This window comes from Anthonomus grandis, chromosome 2 (assembly GCF_022605725.1).
Source record: "Anthonomus grandis grandis chromosome 2, icAntGran1.3, whole genome shotgun sequence".
In the NCBI taxonomy this organism is placed as follows: domain Eukaryota; kingdom Metazoa; phylum Arthropoda; class Insecta; order Coleoptera; family Curculionidae; genus Anthonomus; species Anthonomus grandis.
Genome location: NC_065547.1, coordinates 5,752,503 through 5,772,275, shown reverse-complemented (window position 1 = coordinate 5,772,275; position 19,773 = coordinate 5,752,503). Strand labels below are relative to the sequence as shown.

Sequence of the window (19,773 nt, the reverse complement as noted above, 5' to 3'; positions counted from 1 at the left end):
TTCTTGGTTATCTTCCATTTTACCTTCTACGTTAAACTTCAACAATCCATTTTCTATAAAAAATTCTTTTGAATTAACTGAACATTTATTTCCTATCAAGATACTACCCCAATCCTGGCTGATCTCTTTTGATGTTACTAACTTGTTTCCGAGCATACCTCCGAGTGATTGCATTTCAATACTCAGAGAATTACTTTATACTAACAATAATTTACCCAGTCATTTCATTTTGGATTTGTGTTCTCTAGTCAATTGTGTGCTCCTTCAAAAATTTTTTCAATTGGACAATAATTTTTTCGAACAAAAAACTGGATTAGCAATGGGCTCTAATTTGTCACCTTTTTTAGCCGAATTGTTTATGTATAAACTAGAACAACAAATTTCGGAACACTATTTATTTAAAAAACATGGGTTTGCTACGTAGACGATATTTCTACTATTTTTAATGAAACCAAAGACGACCTAGAAAACTTTGTTGATTTCATTAATTCTGTTCATCTCAACATACAGTTTACCTATGAGTTAGAGAAGGATTCAAGTTTGCCATTTTTAGACCTTTTAATCAATAATCACAATAACCATTTTGAATTTCAAATATTTCGTAAACCTACAGCCACAGATACTGTAATATCCTTTACCTCTGATCATCCCTTTAGCCAAAAATTTGCCGCTTTGAATTGTTTTTTTCATAGATTGTTCAATATTCCACTAAACGATATTAATTTCAAAAAAGAATATAATATAATTTTACAAGTCTCTCGAAACAATGGATATCCTATAAATGTTATTAAGAAGCTATACAACAAACATTTTTAAAAAAAACTTAATAAACCATTACTCAGTAAACCCAACACCCTCGGATCTTATCGATCTATTACTTACTTTGGCAACGTCTCTTCTAGTATCGCACAGTGTTTTAAGTCCAATGAATTTGTCACTAAATCTAATATTTGTTTTAAAACCAAAAACAACTTGGCAAAACATTTAGTAAACACTAAAGATAAAATACCGATAACACACCGATCTGGAGTTTACAAGTTAACTTGTTCCCACCCATTATGTGATATCTGTTATGTCGGCCAAAGCGAAAGGAAAATTGAAGTCAGAGTCAATGAACATTTAAGACTTATCACGCGAAATAAAAATACTTTTATTAACAATACCAATTCTCCTTTTGCGAACCACATATAGGGCATAATTTTGATCCGGGACCTAACACTGAGGTTCTGCATGTTTGTGAGAAAGGTTTACAATTGGACTTGTTGGAAGTATTTGAAATAAATAGGGCCATAAACTCCACAGACTGCACATGCATTAATGAGCAAACTAAGTTTGACAGTTTAAGCTTTTTTGATTTAATTAGCACTAGAAAATAACTTTTACCATTATTGTTTTTAACCCTTTCATCCTATAACATTTGTATTAATCAAAATTTAGAATCTTTTCTTTAACGCAACGCTAATATACAATAGTTCCTTATAGTACCTTCTTTTAATATGTAGAAATCTGTATCGTCCTAAGTATAAATTTTATATTTTGAATCGTAGATGTCCTTATTGTACTATGTTTTTAATTTTAATTCTTTCATTTATTATTGTTTTTATTCCCGATAACGGGTAATTTTTGTTTTATTTGGTGAACGTACATGTTTTTTGTATTGTTCTGGTAAGTTCTAAATCTGTATTATTATAGCGAATAAGCTCTTTCTTAAAACTGTCTTGAATTATCTGTATTTTATTTTAGTATCTGATGATGGCTGTTTACACAGCCTAAATGCATAATACATTTACCTAAGTGACCTACATGCATTTTTCTTGGAGATAAAAACTTCCCCTATTTGTAATCTTTATATATTTATTAAGCTGTATACTATATACGAGCCTGTTTACATAAAAGGGAGAAAATTTCGGCATTAAAAAAATTAACACGGGATTTACATAGCTAGTTTTTAAATTCGATCACTACACCTCAAATATGTGATATCACATATATACCACTGTGTAGAATACGATATACTTTTCATATATTCATATATCTTATAGTGCAATAATGGAATATCATACACACAGAAATCCAGAAAATAATAGGAAATGCAATAACCTGTATGAAACAATAATTACACCAAGTAAGATATACAAATAAAAAATTATTTATTTTAGAAAAATGCAATGCTGTACTTTTTTTTTATTAAACAATATTTACGATAAATCTCTCATAAACATAATACTAAGTTACTCAACGTATCACACGGACATTTTATTTGATATTTATAGTTGAAATTCAACCAAAAATGTACATCTGGCGTAAACCAAAAATAAACATTTATTTTACTATCGTGTGTTGCTCCGGTTAAAGATACATTTCCATTTACACTAAAACAATTTAGAGACTGAAAATTGTATATATGGTTTATAAATTTAATTATTACAAAGCAACTTAAATATTCTTAAAGTTAATTTATATTTCAACCGTAAATCGAGTTGAAATAAATAATCTGATTACCAATAATAAACGTTTACTGAAGAAGGAATTTATAGATTGATTTACTACAAAGTGACATACTAAACTTTTAACGTCCATAAAGACTAGTTTAATTGTTTTTTAAATTTATTTTATATAATTTATAAGTAATTTTTTATGGTATGATTGAATCAATTTCCATCATAAGAATGTTTAATTTAACTGACTAAGAATATTTGCAAATTAGTTGTCATTTTTTATACATACTTTTAGTATTAATTTTTATATATTTATTTATATTCCTATTATAAATCAGAAAGCTAGTTAGGAAGTTAAAAAAAACATAAAAAACAATTTTTAATCAATAATTAAAATATATTTTGTATATGTCGTTATGACGAACCTTAAAGGGATAATCAAGAATTCAAATCAATTTAAAAAACTCCCTCATTAATCAACTACGTAACTAAATCAGTTGCTTTAATTTCAAATCATCGCGTATATTTCGTGGGTGTTTATTGAGTCACAATGGACGGAAGCCAAACAATGACAGACGTTTCCCCATCTCGAAATTTAATTCTCTTAACTCGATAATTTATCGATTTTTTTTTGTACCATGTTGAGTGAAGAAGATATAAGATAGATTTGTTGTGTGGCTCTTTTTATGAATAAATTAAAAGCTGGATAATTAATAAATTAATAAATGGTGATAGGTATCCTAGAAAATCATAATTTCCCTAAAATAACTTCTTACGAAATATGCTCACAAGAAATATAAGATAAGACCAGGTCAACATTACAGGATGTTGCAGTGTTCAAACTTTAACAACGTATCCTGTGTTGAAAATAGGTCTTTTTTTTATAACCATATGTTAAAAAGCGGTTCATGTCATGATGTTCAAATTTTAAAAAAATTGTAATTTTTCAACTTTTTTATTACTTTAAATATTTTTGTGAAATTTGGTGCACAACTTTGGAGTGTCAAAAGACCTTTTTTAATCTGCAAGATTTTTTTTAAATTTGTTATAAGTCAGTAGTGTCCGTACAGGATTTTTAATCGAATAAAAAAAAAACGTTACGGTATCATAATTTGAAATAAATTGGATTCTCTGCCCTTTTTTACGATAAAAAAAAATCATGTGTGCTCTGCAAGGAAACTCATAGAATTCTTCAAAGACAAGCTCAAGGTCTTTATATTTAGTCTGATATGAGACCAAGATGACTCATTAGCATTGCTAAGTTCTCTGCTGGTCAGCCTTTAGAAACCCATTCGGATTCTTATGTAAACTTCTTCTTTTTTCAGCAACCCTTCACAGTACTCTCCTGGACATAGGTCTCCCATTGTGTCCCATTATTCTCCCATGTTTCTTTGTTCTGTGCCAGTTGGCGACGTGTAGTACCCAGCTCCATTTCAAGTGGGCTATGCGTGTTATGACGTCTTCAACTTTAGTTCTTTGTCTAATACTCTCATTTGTGATTTGGTCTCTCAGGCTTATTCCTAGCATCATCCGCTATATGGCTCTTTGGGTGGTCCTAAGCTTGTTAGCTGATTTAACAGTGAGTGTCATGGTTTCCATTCCGTAAGTCACCACGGGCAGTAAGCAGGCATTGAAGACCTTTCTTTTTAAATTAATTGGAATAGTTTCATTTCTCAAGACCTGTGACAGCTTACCCGTGGCTGCCCATGTCAAACGAACACGTCTGTTTATTTCGGCAGTTTTATTTTCTTTGCCCAATTTGATGCTTGATGTCCCAAATATACATATTCTTCGACGTTGTCAATAATTCGGTCTTCTATATGTACTTGAATATTGTCAGGTGACATGACTTTTGTTTTATTTAAATTCATGGTTAAACATATTCTTTTCGATTCTCTTGACTCTCTCCAACATCTCCTATAATTCTATTATATTCTGGCTAAAGAGTACTATATCATCCGCAAAGCGTAAATGGCTCAGATGTTTGCCGTCGATTTTGATGCCTCTCGTTCCAGTCCAGAGTTATAAAAACGTCTTCCAGTGCCAGTGTAAACAGCTTTGAGGAGATGGTGTCCCCTTGTCTTACTCCTCTTTTTATTTGAATTTTATTTGTTTCTATCTCTTCCGAGATTTTAACGGTGATTGTCGCATTTTTGTATATGTATTTGAGAAGATGCTTGTATTGAGAGTCGATTCTTGCATTGTTCATGGCCTTAAAAATAGCCCACAACTCTACGGAGTCAAAAGCTTTGTTATAGTCAACAAATGCAAGGTGTAGTGATTCATTGTACTCGTTGCATTTTTCTATTATAGTGCGAACGGATTGTATGTGTTCTATTGTGCTATGACCTTTTCGGAAGCCAGCTTGTTCCCGGGGCTGATAGGCTTCTAGTTTAGCTGTAAGCCTATTTGTTACTATCTTTGTCGATAGTTGTCGATTCTCAACCTTTTCCATCTCCTTTTTTGTAGTGTAAAATCACCTGGGCCTTTTGCCATGCTTGGGGTATCACGCCTTCTGTCATACATTTATTAAGAAGAATTGTCGTTGCTTCTACAGTAGTTCTTCCCCCAAGTTTTATCATTTCAGCTGTAATTCCATCTTCCCCTGGTGCTTTACCGTTTTTCACTTGAGACAATGCTAGTTCTACTTCTTCTCTGGTGATGTCAGGACGATCTTCGGAGCCTACATTGAGAATCGTTTCATTAACTCCGATTGCTTGTTCTGGGTTGTCTCCTGTGTACAGTGTGCTGTAGAAATTTTCCGCGATATCCATTAAATCTTTACTGTCCTCTTTGATGTTTCCGCTTGCGTCCTTTAGTTGATGTATTTGGAGGCGTCCATCATTGTTACGTGTTTTAAGTACTTTCATGTTTTTGTTGTTTTCGATAGCCGTTGTTATCTTTTCTGTGTTGTATTGCCTTAAATCTTCCCTTGTTTTCTTTTTTATCAATCTGTTAATTTCGTTGTATTCATGAGTCCCTTTCTCCAAGTTTTCTTCTCTTCGCCATGAGTTCTCTAGTTTTCTTTTTTATTTTTGAATTATTTTTCTTGGTAGTGGCACATATCTTTTTGGCTGTCGTTCTAATGTCAGTACTTATTCTGTTTTCTAGGTCGTTTATATTCAAGCTGTTCAATGCTTCTTTATTAGACAATTTCTTATTGAGTTCAGCTTGAAATTTTTGGCGGTTTTCCTGGATTGTTTTTAATGTGGGAATGGTTGTATTTTGATTAGCTTATTTCGTTCACTCTTCACGTTTATTTCTATTTTAGCTCTTACCAACCTGTGATCGCTACCAGTATCAAAGCGATTTAGGGCCAAAACGTCTTTTATAGTAAGCTTTTTATTGGTTAGTAAGTAGTCGATCTCGTTTTTCTTATTTGAGTTCGGGCTTCTCCATGTCCAACGTTTCTTTACTGATTTTTTGAAGAAAGAGTTCATACAGTATATACTTTCTTTTTGAAGATAATTGATCAGTCTTTCTCCTCGTTCGTTGGTACAACCCAGTCCGAATTTACCCACATATTGATTTCCGTTTCCCGCTGCTACTCCTAGTTTAGCATTGAAATCGCCAATAATGTATTTGTAGTGTGCTGTTTCTATTGTCAGCACTTGTAAAATGTCATCGTAAAATCTCTCTATCTCATCATCAAGTGCAGAGCTTGTAGGGGCATATACTTCAATTATTTGGACGCTATATCTTTTCGATATCTTCAATACTATGTAAATGACTCTACTCGAGATGGATTTCATCTGATTTCATACTGATATAAACCATATGTAAACATATGGTTTATATCAGTACCTCCAATTGACATAATTCAATAATTAGTCATTTGGGTACTGGACGATCAGATTTTTTAATTTTCTTCCAAATGCAATTAGAGAACTTAGCAACCTTTAAAGTAAATAAAAAGTATTCTGATTGAAAATCCTTGCTACATCATTGACGTCAGGCGTCATGTAAACTCCTCACTGGAGAAATAAAAAAGGTCTTGTTTTAAATCAGTGTGTTCTTTTTTTTAAATTTTTATCTTACCTTAGAATTAAGTTTATATTTTTTATTGCATTATATAATATGTAAGTAATATGAATAAATAGTGTTGAGTATTGCAGTAAGTATTTGTCCTTTGAGATAGAACTTTGAGTTTCATAGATTAGAGTGTCATCCGTGCCACGAATGGAAGCTCCAGTTATAATTTCCTTCCAGAAATTTGAATCTAAATCGAAATAAAAAGAAAAGTGAATCTATGGCCCTGCCAGTATCGGAATTTATTTATTAATTAGTCGTTTTTTGAGAACAAACCCTGAGTTTCTTAGATTTTCTTTAAGGATTTATTTATTTACATAATATTACATAAAAAAATGTTTACACAAGTCCAAATAAAATTCGGTACATCACTTTGCTAAAGCTACATGCTTATTCAAAAGCGAGCTCTACAACAGAAGAATTAAGTGTAAAAACACGTATTTACGACTTTATATAGTTTGCCTCTAAAAACTCAACTTGCACGGAACATTCTCGAAAACTTGTAAATTTTAACAGCAAACAACTCAGGAACATTTTCATATTATGTCATGAATTTCGCCATTTGTGAAATATTTTCTTTTATTCAGACGTATTGTCGTAATATACGAATTCTTCCAAAAAGAAGGAAATACTTCAGACTTTAAAGACAGATTGAATAAAGTGCAAAATTGGGAGCATTTATAATTTTTCCAGGCATTTTTCATATTTTATTAGAGGGTCACTTTTTAATTTTTCCAAGCATTTAAGACTATTTCTTAACCCCTAATTATTAATTTATCAGAGAATTAAGGCAATTTGTATGTTTTTTTTGGCCTCCAAGACAATTTATTTTTTTATTAATTTTTACGTTTGCCAGATATTTAAACTCATTTTTTAATTCTCTCAGGCATTTAAAGCTATTTGTAAATTAATAATTCAGGTATTAGAAGGCATTTATAATTTTTCCAAGCACTTTGTATAGTTATTTATTTTCACTAGCTTCAAGCTTTATTAGTAAATTTTAGTTTCTTTTTATATACTTTTTTTTATTGCCATGTTTCTTGAGCAACTTTCTTAAAATATCTTCCTTATATTTAAAGTAGAAAAATTCAAAATCACGTTTAATTTGTCCACACTAAATCGGTTGTGCTAGCAATGAAAAAAATTCAAATTTTCTAGCCTATCTAGGGTAAATCCAAAGGTGCCGAAGTTCTAAAAAAAAGATTCAAAATTCCGAGTTTTTCCAGGCTAAATTGGTTTTCTTCCCGAAAACCTTGCATTGTATGGAAAAAAAGTAATGAAATTAAATTTTCTCCAAACTGAATGAGGATATGAGTAAAAATTTCAAGTAATAAAAAAGTTATATTTGGAGTTTCTCGATGTTTGCTTATGTAAAAAAAATTTAGACAGGCGTTGTTAAAGGTTGGACACTGATGCTATTCGAATCACTCTGTGTATTGCCAGAATATCTCTTCAAAGAAGAACGTTTACCATATTATAAAAGAACTAAAAGATTTTATGCTTTATCAACATCAGGAAAAATATTGTGGTGATCCTCAGGATAAAAAATTCTTTTCTAACACTTCTCACCTGTTACAATAAGGTAAGGTGGGGCAAGTGCGTTACCGGGGCAAGTGCAGAAGTTGACCCTAAAAACCTATTACTTTTGAAAGATGTGCTGCCATCTATTATTTGATATCTTTAATACTTATGACGTCAATCTTAAACAACAGCGAGCTGGTTTATTCTGTTTCGCTAATGTTATAGGTGTGCGAGTGTCACATGTGTTTTGCAACTTCTCGAGCAAGGTCACGGGCGAAAATTAATCCATTTATATTTACCGAATCTGTTAATATTATTATATTATTTCTGGTAAGTAAGTATGTTAGGTACAATAGTTTATATTCAACATAATATTTTTTTAAATAATTACTTTTTTGACAGCAATTATTTAAAAAAATATTATGAAAAATTATAAATATTTAAGCATTTTTAAAATCGGGGCTAGTGCGGATAAAAATGTGAGGTAAGAGCGACACATAGTTACGCACTTGCCCCAAGTTTCACATACCTTTCTTTTTAATTTTAGTTTCACCATGGTATTTTGAGAAATTACATTTGGAAAAGTAACAGAGGCAAAGGATATACGAAAGAGAATTTAAAAATTGCATTGTCGGCAATAAAATCAGTTCAAATAACTTTATACCGAGCTACCAAAGTATACAAAATTTCAAGAAGTATTCTTCGTGATCATCTTAAAGGCAGAAGAGGACAAAAAATTTCCAGCTATGGAAGAACTCAAGACATTCCTCAACATGAAGAAGAAAAAATTGCAAATGGTCTTCGCACCATTTGCAAACTTATAGGCCGAAACCCCATTTGAAAAATGGGGTTTCGGCCTATAAGTGTTGCAGCTTGTAGCAAATTTCGTCAAAGAAAATAACATTAAAACACAGTTTAAAGATGGTAAACCAGGAGAAGACTGGTTTCTTAATTTCAAGCGTAGGCATAACCTCTCTATTAAAAAACCTATATTATAACTAACTCTATATTACCCTAACTCTATATAAAAAACCCCAGAGTGTTGAATTTGCCAGAAAAAAAAATCTTGATCCATTCCTAATCTACGAGTATTTTGATTTACTTGAAAAAACAATAAATGGTTTGCAAGAGCGCCCATCACAGATTTGGAACTTGGATGAAAGCAGTTTGTGTACAGATCCTTCAAAAACAAAAATTGTCGGACAGAGGGGAGCTCCATCGACAAGAACCATTAGTGGGCCTGAAAAACAATATACAACTGTTCTAATGTGCTGCAGCGCAAGTAATGAAAAAGCGCCTCCACTTATTATCTTTAAAGGTAAACATGTTTGGGAGCAGTGGACTGCTCCACGGGGTACGGAGGTTTGAGATACTACTTACGCTGCTACTCCTAAAGGGTGGATGGAGACAACTGTATTTAAAAACTATTTGAAAAACAGTTTTCTAAAGGTTATTGGTCCAGAACGACCAGTATTAGTAATTTATGACGGACACGCTAGTCATGTTGGACCAGATGTCATAAATATAGCTATTGAAAACCATATTACGATACTTAAACTTCCACCTCACACCAGTCACCTACTCCAGCCCTTAGATTTGTGCGTATTTAAATCACTTAAGACCCGTTGGGATACTAAACTTGTTGAATGGCAGAGAAAAAATGTGGGGGCTGCTGTAACGAAAAGTATGTTTTCGAAGATGATAAGGGAAATATGGGAAGAAACCAGGCCCGAAATATTAGTGAGTGGTTTTACTAAAGCGGAAATAGTTCCGGTAAATAGGAATGTTCGAAGATGATAGGGGAAATATGGGAGGAAACCAGGCCCGAAATATTAGTGAGTGGTTTTACTAAAGCGGAAATAGTTCCGGCAAATAGGAATGTTATTTAGCAAGATTCATTTGATCCAATAGTTTTTCAGCGTTGGCAAAAAAACCGTAACGTGGTTAGATTTGATGATCCTGACTTAACTATGTCTAGCAGATCAGCAAAAAATCATGAAAATTCAATCACCGATGAAGAACAGCCAACTTTAAGCTCGTCAAATATACCAACGTCTCAAGAAACACACAAGATCTCGGATGTTTCATTTGAAGAGTTGTTATTGAGGTCAACCAAACGTGAACATAACTTCGATTCAAAGAAAAGAAAACGTGTATGCTTAGGGGCAGAGGTAATAACTAGAGCCGATGTTGACAACATTTTAAGTTCAAAAACACCAAAAAAAAGCAAACCAAAAAATAAAACTAAAAAACATAAAAAAATAATAAAAGAAAAACTGAAAGTAGTTCTGAAGGTGACAATAGTTCTTGGCACAGTGATTCAAGCGAAAATAGAATTGTTGAATTTGATGAACTAAGCAAAAGTCATTTGGATGAGGTTGATAAAAACGAATCTACTGACGAACTTATATGCAAAAATAGTATTGTTGAATTTGACGAGCTAAGCAATAGTGATTTGGATGAGTTTAATAAAAACGAACCTCCTGACGAACTTGCATATACCAAAATACAAATTGGGGATTTTGTGTTAGTAAATATTTTCCAGGAAAAAAGTAAATTTTCAAATATGTTTGTTTGGTAAAACAACTGATAACAAGTAATAGATTTAAAAAGACTTATAACACGATTCATTAATTTTACTCATGTTTTTTACATTAAATAAATAATTTTTCACTAAAAATATTTGAAATTGTTTTGACCCTTCTTGCGAAAAAAATTTCGCAACATTTTCTAAAAAATATTTAGGTAAAGTTAAGCGTATGGAAAAAAAATTACATATGTGTAGGATTTCTGCACTAGCCCGGTATAAAACACTTAATATTATTAGCAAAATTAAAGGCATACTCTGCTCTTGCCCAGATCAGTGGGGCAAGTGCGTAACATGTACTTGTAAAAAAATATGTACATACAAATTTGGTAGATATTGTATTTTTGTTATCTAAATAGTACCAATTGATTGGTTAATAATTACAATTATACGACAAAAGTTAAAAATCATCTTATATTAAATGAGGCAATTTTCGTAATAAAATAAAACTTAACTATAAAATTTTTCGTTCGCAGTTGCCCCACCTTACCTTATATCGAAATATTTTTTCATTTTTATTAAAATTATTGCATACAACGATCTCCAATTTAAATGTTCAACTGTTCCTAAGGATGACAGTATGCATTAAAATACCTGAATAAATCGCATTAATTAATTTTCATTCAAGTAAGTAATCATTAACTCAACAGATTTCCTAATAATAATAATATTATATACTATGACAGCTTATCAAATTAATGATTCTTTTTAATCTTGTAATGTATTGAATTTATAGTTGCTTCAAGGATTGGAAGTCTACACATTACTTCTTCATATCTATGCCTTATAATTAATTAAATTGTAAAGTACTTAAGTAATAAATACGTGATAACTGGATATGCTAAAACTGGGTGAAATCTCTTAGGTGACAGTCCTCCTAACTTCCATAATTATTATTCTTAGCCGATACTACGTAATAACGTTCATCGTATATTTAAGAGTTGCTGTTAATCAGATTTTTATAACTAATGGGCCTTACTGTCGCCATACAAAGCGATAAAACATGAAAATAAGTAAATATTTATTAATTCAAGATACGGGCGTACCAATGTACCAGGAAATAAATGCAAATATGCTGGGGCCAAAAGTCAGGCAACCAATAAATAAATTATTTTATTCGAGAAAACGCGACAACTGTCCATTATTTTAAGCCCGTTTAATGTTTATGGAATGACACTTGCTTGAATACAGGATTTCCATTAGTATGTAAGTTTATCATAAAATCATTGGAGTATTATAGTGATCTTTTAACCAAGGTGCTTTCTTTTGGGTCTTGATCAATCAGTGTTCAACAGAAGACTGGTACAATTTAATTTCTGGTAAAAATTTACATAAAATTTAGGAATGGGTTTTAGTGTTGGTTGGAAAATTAACAAATGTTTTCAACTGCCAGGAATGTAAGAAAAATTATTTTAACATTAGAAAACAGCCTTTACTTGCCTAAAGCTCTCTGCCTAAAGAAAATATTCAGAAACTAAGGAAAGTTACAAACAGTGTGAAAAACAAACACAGTGAAAAAATTAGGAAATGTCTATGTCAGTATTCTGGAATTGTTTCAATTGCCAGAAAGAAAATAAAAATCAATAAAATTATTGGAGGAAAGCTTTCACTTATTTGAGATTATCAAAGACTATTTAAACTGTACGTAATAAAATAAAGAAATTTTAATTCAAAATAGGAAAACTCTTGAAATCGTGGGGAAAAAAGGAAAGTGCTTTAACTGCTTAGGTTAACTGAAATTTGTTTGAAAAATCCAAAATCTCATACAGAAAAAATGAATTTACTTGAAAATATTTAGAAAGCTACTCTACACCCATGCCTGGAAAAATTAATGAGAAATAGAAAATTATGAAATTCACAGTAGAATGTAGTTTATTAAAAATTATTTAGACAAGTGAACTTAAACAACCTGCAGAATATAAGGTTAATCAGGGTAAAAGAGGACAGGGGCAAATGGGGACATCGATAATAACTCCACTAACTCTGGCTTTATGTCAAATTTATCTCCGTAGTATTATTTTATGCTTTGGCGCTATCTAATAGCAGTCAATATAAACACAGAATAATTAGGTTATGTCAACCCATTTCAACGGAAAATATAATCTATAAAATATTTTGTGTAACGGTTTGGTCTATTAAACCGGTAACTACTAATACTTTAAAAGTACCTGATATAATTTATTTATTTATTTATTTATTTTACGGGATCAACCCCATTACAACAGTAAATTAAATACAAAATCAATTGAACCTAACCATACTTAACAGTAAAATACTAACTATCAAGCAGTAATAAAGCCTACTTATAAATGTAAAATACCGAAAATAGTTTTATAACTTAAATCAATATAACAGAATTCTTAAAATACTAAAAACATACCCTACTAAAGTATAATATTCAGTATTGCACCAAAAAAAAAAAAAAAATTAAACAATTTCTCTTATTTGACTCTTAAATCTAGATAAGGAAATACCCAAAATTTCAACCTCTCTAGTATTGACAATTCTTAGAGTTCTTTCAATAGGAGCATGTAATGCATAATTGGCGCTATGAAATGGTAATGAAAAGACACGATACTGCCTTAAGTTCCTAGATGGAATATTAAATTGTATTGTCATCAGAAGTTCTGGACAAATTATCTGACCATTCAATAATTTATACAAAAAAATTAAATCTGCATATATCCGTCTTTGTCTCAATGTCTTCATATCAAGCATTTCTAAAACAATATCATAAACATGATCATCCGGAATCCTTATTCGAAGTTTATAGAGACAAAACCTAATAAATTTGTTCTGAACTCTTTCCAAGGACAAGCAATTATTCATGTAAAAGGGCGACCATATCACTGAGCCATATTCCAGCAATGAAACAACCAATGACATGTATAACCTCTTACAGGTCTCTATAGAAAATTCTTTACAGTTCCTTAGTACAAAATTTATTTTTTTTACTGGCGTATCTTTATCTGCATTATGTAAAACAATTTTTTGATATTTATTTATACTGTCGACCTACTTAACATATTTTTTTACGTGTCCCCAATTACCCTAAAAAATCATGTACATGAGGCAAATGGGAACGTAATTTTCAAAATTACGTCCCCAATGTAAAATAATGTAAAATTATTTATTTTCTAAATATTTTAGGTTGAAGTAAAGAGATTCAGTATGGTTCGAAATTACGTTAAGAAGCGACCAGAAAAATCATACTCCATAGACAGTGTAAAAGCTGCTGTAAATGATGTAAAAAACCGCTGTCGTACGTATCGCTCTGCTTCGAAACACTATGGCGTCCCAAGAAGCGTTATTATATAACAGAATAAATAGACGAAAAACTTCGGTGGAAGTGATGGGGTCGTAGAAATGTTTTAACAAAAGAAGTTGAAGATCAATTGGAACAATTAATTTTGGCAAGGGCTGACTTTGGTTATCGCATGGATAAAGATGAACTGTTATCGTTTATTCAAACTTTTTGTCAACATTCAAATATAACTACTCCTTTTAAAGAAAACAAACCTGGTCAAGATTGGTATAAAAATTGTATGAAACGCCTTCCTCCACTGTCTCTCAAAAAACCACAAAGTTTACAAAATAAAAGAGCGGAGGCTTCTGATCCATTTGTTGTAACTGATCATTACGAAAAATTACACAAAATTGTTAAAGATAATTTATTTGACCAATTTCTAGAGCTTTTTTTAACTGTGACGAGTCGGGCTTTTGTACAGATCCTTCCAAAATTAAAGCGATTGGGCAAAAAAATAAGTCACTTTACCAACGAATTCGTGGCACCGGCCGAGAAAACATAACGATTAACTGTTGCGTTAGTGCCGATGGTTCTTACTTACCACCTCATATAATTTTTCAAGGAAGTGCGGTATTACCAAGTTGGACTGGAAATGGTTTAGATTTTCCAGGAACTACATATTCTGCAACGGCTAAGGGATATATGGAAGAGCCAGTATTTTTTTTTTGGTTTGTTGGACAATTTATTCTTCATGTGAAGAAAACTAAAGAATCACTGCTAGAAATTGGTCTAACTCAAAAAGCCTTTTTAATGTTTGATGGACACAAAAGCCACATAAGCGCAAGGGTTTTACATAAGCTGCCATAGAAAACCGAATAATTTTATTTCGCCTACCCAGCCACCTTACGCACAGACTTCAGCCTCTAGATTTTTCTGTTTTTGGCCCTCTTAAAGCAGGATGGAACAGAATATTACTTTCTGAAATGAGGAAATGTTTGGGTGTCACTAATAAGAACAAAATGTCAAAACAAGATTTTTCCATTGCTATTAAAGATTTATGGCAAAAATATCTTACGCCAGATATTATTGTCTCAGGATTTGTTGGTACTGGTTCTTTAGCTAGGTACAAGGCTACAACCAAAAAGCATATAACGGCCGAGGACTCACCTGTAACAGATGCAGAAGAAAATGAAGCTGTTACTTTATCGATACTTATCGATATTTCTGAACCCTCTCCTTCAACCAGTTCCACAAGTTTTAAAAATATAAATATAGCGCCTTCCACTTCACATCATGTTTCTCTAAATAAGGAGGTGAAAGATGCAGCCAGAAGAAGTGTAATTGATTTTTTTGTTAGTAATTCAAAGAGCAACGTCGAAAGGTCAGTTACTCCAATACCATCAAAAGAAAGGCAAATACGCCTTAAACAGCTGCAGTATGGAGAAGTTTTAACTTCACCTCAAGTTCTAGAGCGCCTGCGTGAGAGAAACGAAAAAATAAAGCTCCAAAACGAAAAATAGTCAAGGATAAAAAATCACAAAATAAAGATAAAAAAGGAAAATTAGAGAAAAATATTCCAGACAGCGATTTCGAGGTAGACGAAAATTTAGAAAAAGAAATGGACGAAGATATGGGGCACAGCGATAGCGAAATTGTGAGCGAAAGCTTGAATTACAATAGCGACGACGAAACGCTTGCAAGTTTTTTGGAAAAAACTCACACTGAATCTCATAATATGGGAACTGGGATAATGAAAGAGAAGAGAGAAAATAACATAAAAAATAAAACAAATAATAATACAAAAGATACGACGCAAGATGAGACCCCTATAAATACCAAAAATAAAGATTTACTAAACCGGTTTTTTACGATAAGTACTGTAAAAGCTTGGTATGTTGGTATGGTGGTATAGATTATTTTTGATAAAGATGTCAAAATAACATTTTTAGACTGGATGGGAAGCTATTTTAGGTGGCCAAAGCGCGAAAAAATTGAAGAGGTGTCTATAGATACTATTTTAATGGAAGTTTTTATAGAAAAGAAAGGGAACTATGTAATAATACATCCTTCCATAAAGAAAGTTGAAAAAACATGGAGCGAGTCAAAGACTTGGCAGATTTTGTATAACTTTTTTATATTTAACTCTTAAAAAAATTAAAGTTTTACTACTTAGTAAGCATTTATTTATTACTATTTAAGACAGGGTATTAATTTTATTTGTAAGTAGAGTTGATTTTTTATTTTTGTTAATAGATGACTTACTAAAATTGCATGTTATTATTATTTAAAATATTAAGTAAACGTTGGCCTTAAAGGACACCGGACCAAATTTTTAAAAAAATATGCAGTTCGGTTGTTTTTAGCATACAATTTTTAAAAGTAATTTTTTTAAAGGATAAGTGTCCAGCTAATCTAATACGAAAATATCAAATTTTATGTAAAACAATTTTTTCTGTAATCGGTTGTTATAGGTCAAACTTGAAATAAGCGTCCCCCATTACCCCTATTGACCTTAGAAAATGGCTTTAGTATTATATCATAGTATTAATTGCGTCATACATATATTTTCAGTAAGTGGAAATATTAGTAAAAGAAAAAAAATATTTACAAAGCTGTTAAAACATCAATCAGAGCCAATTATTCATGTTTAATGGTTGATTTGTACGTATATTGTTATTGAAATAAGCTGCGCGATTAATAATTAATTTTTTACGTGTAGGTCTCTATTTTAAAGTCAAATGTTTATAAAATGTATGTTTTTTAATTGTATAATTACCTACCAGATGAAAAAAAAAATTCATTAATGTTTAATTTCATTGAAAGAACAGCAAAATGAAAAACATTTAAAAAATAAGGTATACAGGGTGTCATTGAAATGGTGTAAAAAAATTCGGGGGAAGATAGTACTCCTAAAAATTTTAAAAAAAGTTCCTATAACTATAGGGCGGAAAATGCATATTAAGGGAGTTAGGGGCACTGAAAGGGTAAATTTAAAAAACGGTTTTTTGAAATTGTAGGCTTAAAAAACGAGATAAAATTTCGAAAAAAAATCCTCTGCCATAAATTTTGACCCAAAATCAAATGGTGATACTGAAAAATAATTTGGAAAATCGGAAAGGGTAGTTTTTGCAAGGGTAGGGGGTTAATTCGTAAATAACTTTTTTTAGGTTATTTTTTTCGCAACGTGGGTTCATTTTTTAAAAACTACATACTTTTTCCTACAAAAAAGGTACTCTTGTTGCACATCGCCCAGAACGATGGTTTTCGAGAAAATTGAAGGCAAAAAGTTTGCTCTGATGGGTTGCTAACTGGTTAAACAACATAAACCTATGAAAGTTATGGGGTTTCAAAAGTAAACACGTAGTTATTAAATAGTTAATTGAAAAATCTAAATTTTATGATTTTTAAAACATCTTATTGCTTTAAAAAACGAAATAAACCAATTACCAAAATTCCTTATTAAAATAATGCATTTCTTAATTCATTCATAGTAAATGTTCAAAGTGACCACCATTCATTTCAATGCAGACATCTGCTCTTCTTCTCCATGATCTGCGTACCCTGTGGAATATCCCTGGGGTTGTACGAATTTGATTGGAACAGTCGATAATGCGTTGACGTAGTTGCTCTTCAGTATTAATCGGCACTGAGTAAACCAAAGTTTTCAAGTGGCCCCAGAAGTAGAAATCTAATGGATTAAGATCTGGTGATCAAAGTCACAATTTGGAATAATTTACGTGTAAACTTGTCAACTCGCGCACGTTGAGTTTGAGAATAGGGGATTGGGTCCGCGTATTGAATATTTGGTACTCGCGGTGTAAACTAGGCTAATGAATCAACTAAGTATGCATTTAATAAGGAATTTTGGTAATTGGTTTATTTCGTTTTTTTAAAGCAATACGATGTTTTAAAAATCATGAAATTTAGATTTTTCAATTAATTATTTAATAACTACTTGTTTACTTTTGAAACCCCATAACTTTCATAAGTTTATGTTGTTTAACCAGTTAGCAGCCCATCAGAGCAAACTTTTTGCCTTCAATTTTCTCGAAAACCATCGTTCTGGGCGATGTGCAACAAGAGTACCTTTTTTGTAGGAAAAAGTATGTAGTTTTTAAAAAATGAACCCACGTTGCGAAGAAAATAACCTAAAAAAAGTTATTCACGAATTAACCTCCTACCCTTGCAAAAACTACCCTTTCCGATTTTCCAAATTATTTTTCAGTATCACCATTTGATTTTGGGTCAAAATTTATGGCAGAGGATTTTTTTCGAAATTTTATCTCGTTTTTTAAGCCTACAATTTCAAAAAACCGTTTTTTAAATTTACCCTTTCAGTGCCCCTAACTCCCTTAATATGCATTTTCCGCCCTATAGTTATAGGAACTTTTTTTAAAATTTTTAGGAGTACTATCACCCCCCGAATTTTTTTACACCATTTCAATGACACCCTGTATAAGAAAAAATTAAACTTTGAGATTAATTGGAACACATTTGAAAACAATTAAAAAGAAATATATGATTTTCTTTTATAAGTTTAATGTCAAAGAAAATGAGCTTACAAAATTATATTATTAAAAAACAAAATAATCGAATATTATAAATAAAAAAAAAATATTTTTTTCAAATAGATTTAAGACTTAATTATTAAAAAAAATGCTAGTATATTCTAACATAATTCCATGCAGATATCAGTAGCCATAGTATATTTTTAGAATGTCTTAGTTAAAAACTTGGAGTATCTGAATGTATGTATGTACTTCAATGTATATCTTAAATATTTTTTAAAAAAATTAATTTGTCGCTCAAAAATGTGAACGTTGTAAAATATTATTTTAATTCAATTTAAATAAACGCGAACTTAAAGAAACGGAAAAATTATAGTAAATATTCTTTGACTCAAAAGTAATTAAATATGTAGTTTCTGGTTAATTTTACCTCGAAACATTTATATTTTATTTTAGGCTCTTTATTCAGATAAAAAAAACTAAGAAAAAAATTAGTAAAATATAAAGGTTATTTAAAATGTTGATGAAAAAAATAAACGTATTTATATTTGTTGTTGAAAATTTTTTTGTGGTTTTTATAAAGATTTAAATAATAATTTAATTGGCGATTTTACCTTAAAAATTATTTCAATTAAATAAGGAACAAAAAATTAAACAAAAAAAAATAAATAAAATTGTAGAAAATATATTTTTTTTTAATTTTAATAAGAATTAAAAAAAAAACTCAAAAAGTATTTAATTGAAAATTGAGAAAAAAAAATTGAGATTAAAAAATATTTAAATTAAAACAATAGGTATAACTTAACATTGGTTGAGGATAATAAGGTAAAATTAACATCCGTTCCACCATCTTTTTTTTTGCAAACACCTTATATATATTTTCTGTATAATATACTAACAGGTTCATAAAATATATAAAGGACAATAATGGTACCTACATTTCTTATACTTCTTATTAGAAAAATTCGTTTTTTTTCACATTATAAAATAAATTTAAATAAAAAAAAATTACATATTTTATCACTTACCCTAATAGTCATATCCAAAAAATGAATATCCACAAAAAAAAGTCACAAATTCCGTAGTACCGTGAAAAAATAAGTGATGCACTCGAGAACCAAAAAAAAAATTTATTTTTTTTTGCGCCCTCCAATACGACACTGATCACCGCAAATAAGGATGGTACCAATAAAATACCTCGTGGTTTTATACCGCGTACCTCAGTGGGAGATGAACCAGAGAGAAGGGGACATCTTTGCTACAATAATTGATATTATTGTAACAATTTGTTTTAGTTTATATATAAAATTATGGATTGTTGGGTAGCGGATGGCAATTGTAGGCAACATACCAGAACGTCTGACTATTCTAAGGATCTAAGGATGTTTTTTTCGTACGAATATACTGGGTGTTCCGGGAAATGTGGAAAATCTCTCGGATTCA

At 30.9% G+C, this 19,773-nt stretch overlaps 1 protein-coding gene across 1 annotated transcript in view; it reads right to left on the bottom strand.

Annotated features, from left to right (window-relative positions):
- The window catches only part of LOC126750531 (uncharacterized), a 73,188-nt gene extending 53,672 nt beyond the window's left edge, over window positions 1-19,516 (bottom strand). Inside the window, exon 1 of the mRNA XM_050460171.1 lies at window positions 19,359-19,516. Coding sequence (XP_050316128.1) covers window positions 19,359-19,370 — 12 coding nt within the window. The 5' untranslated portion in view covers window positions 19,371-19,516. The remainder of the gene's footprint in view (window positions 1-19,358) is intronic.
- Between the last annotated feature and the right edge of the window lie 257 nt (window positions 19,517-19,773).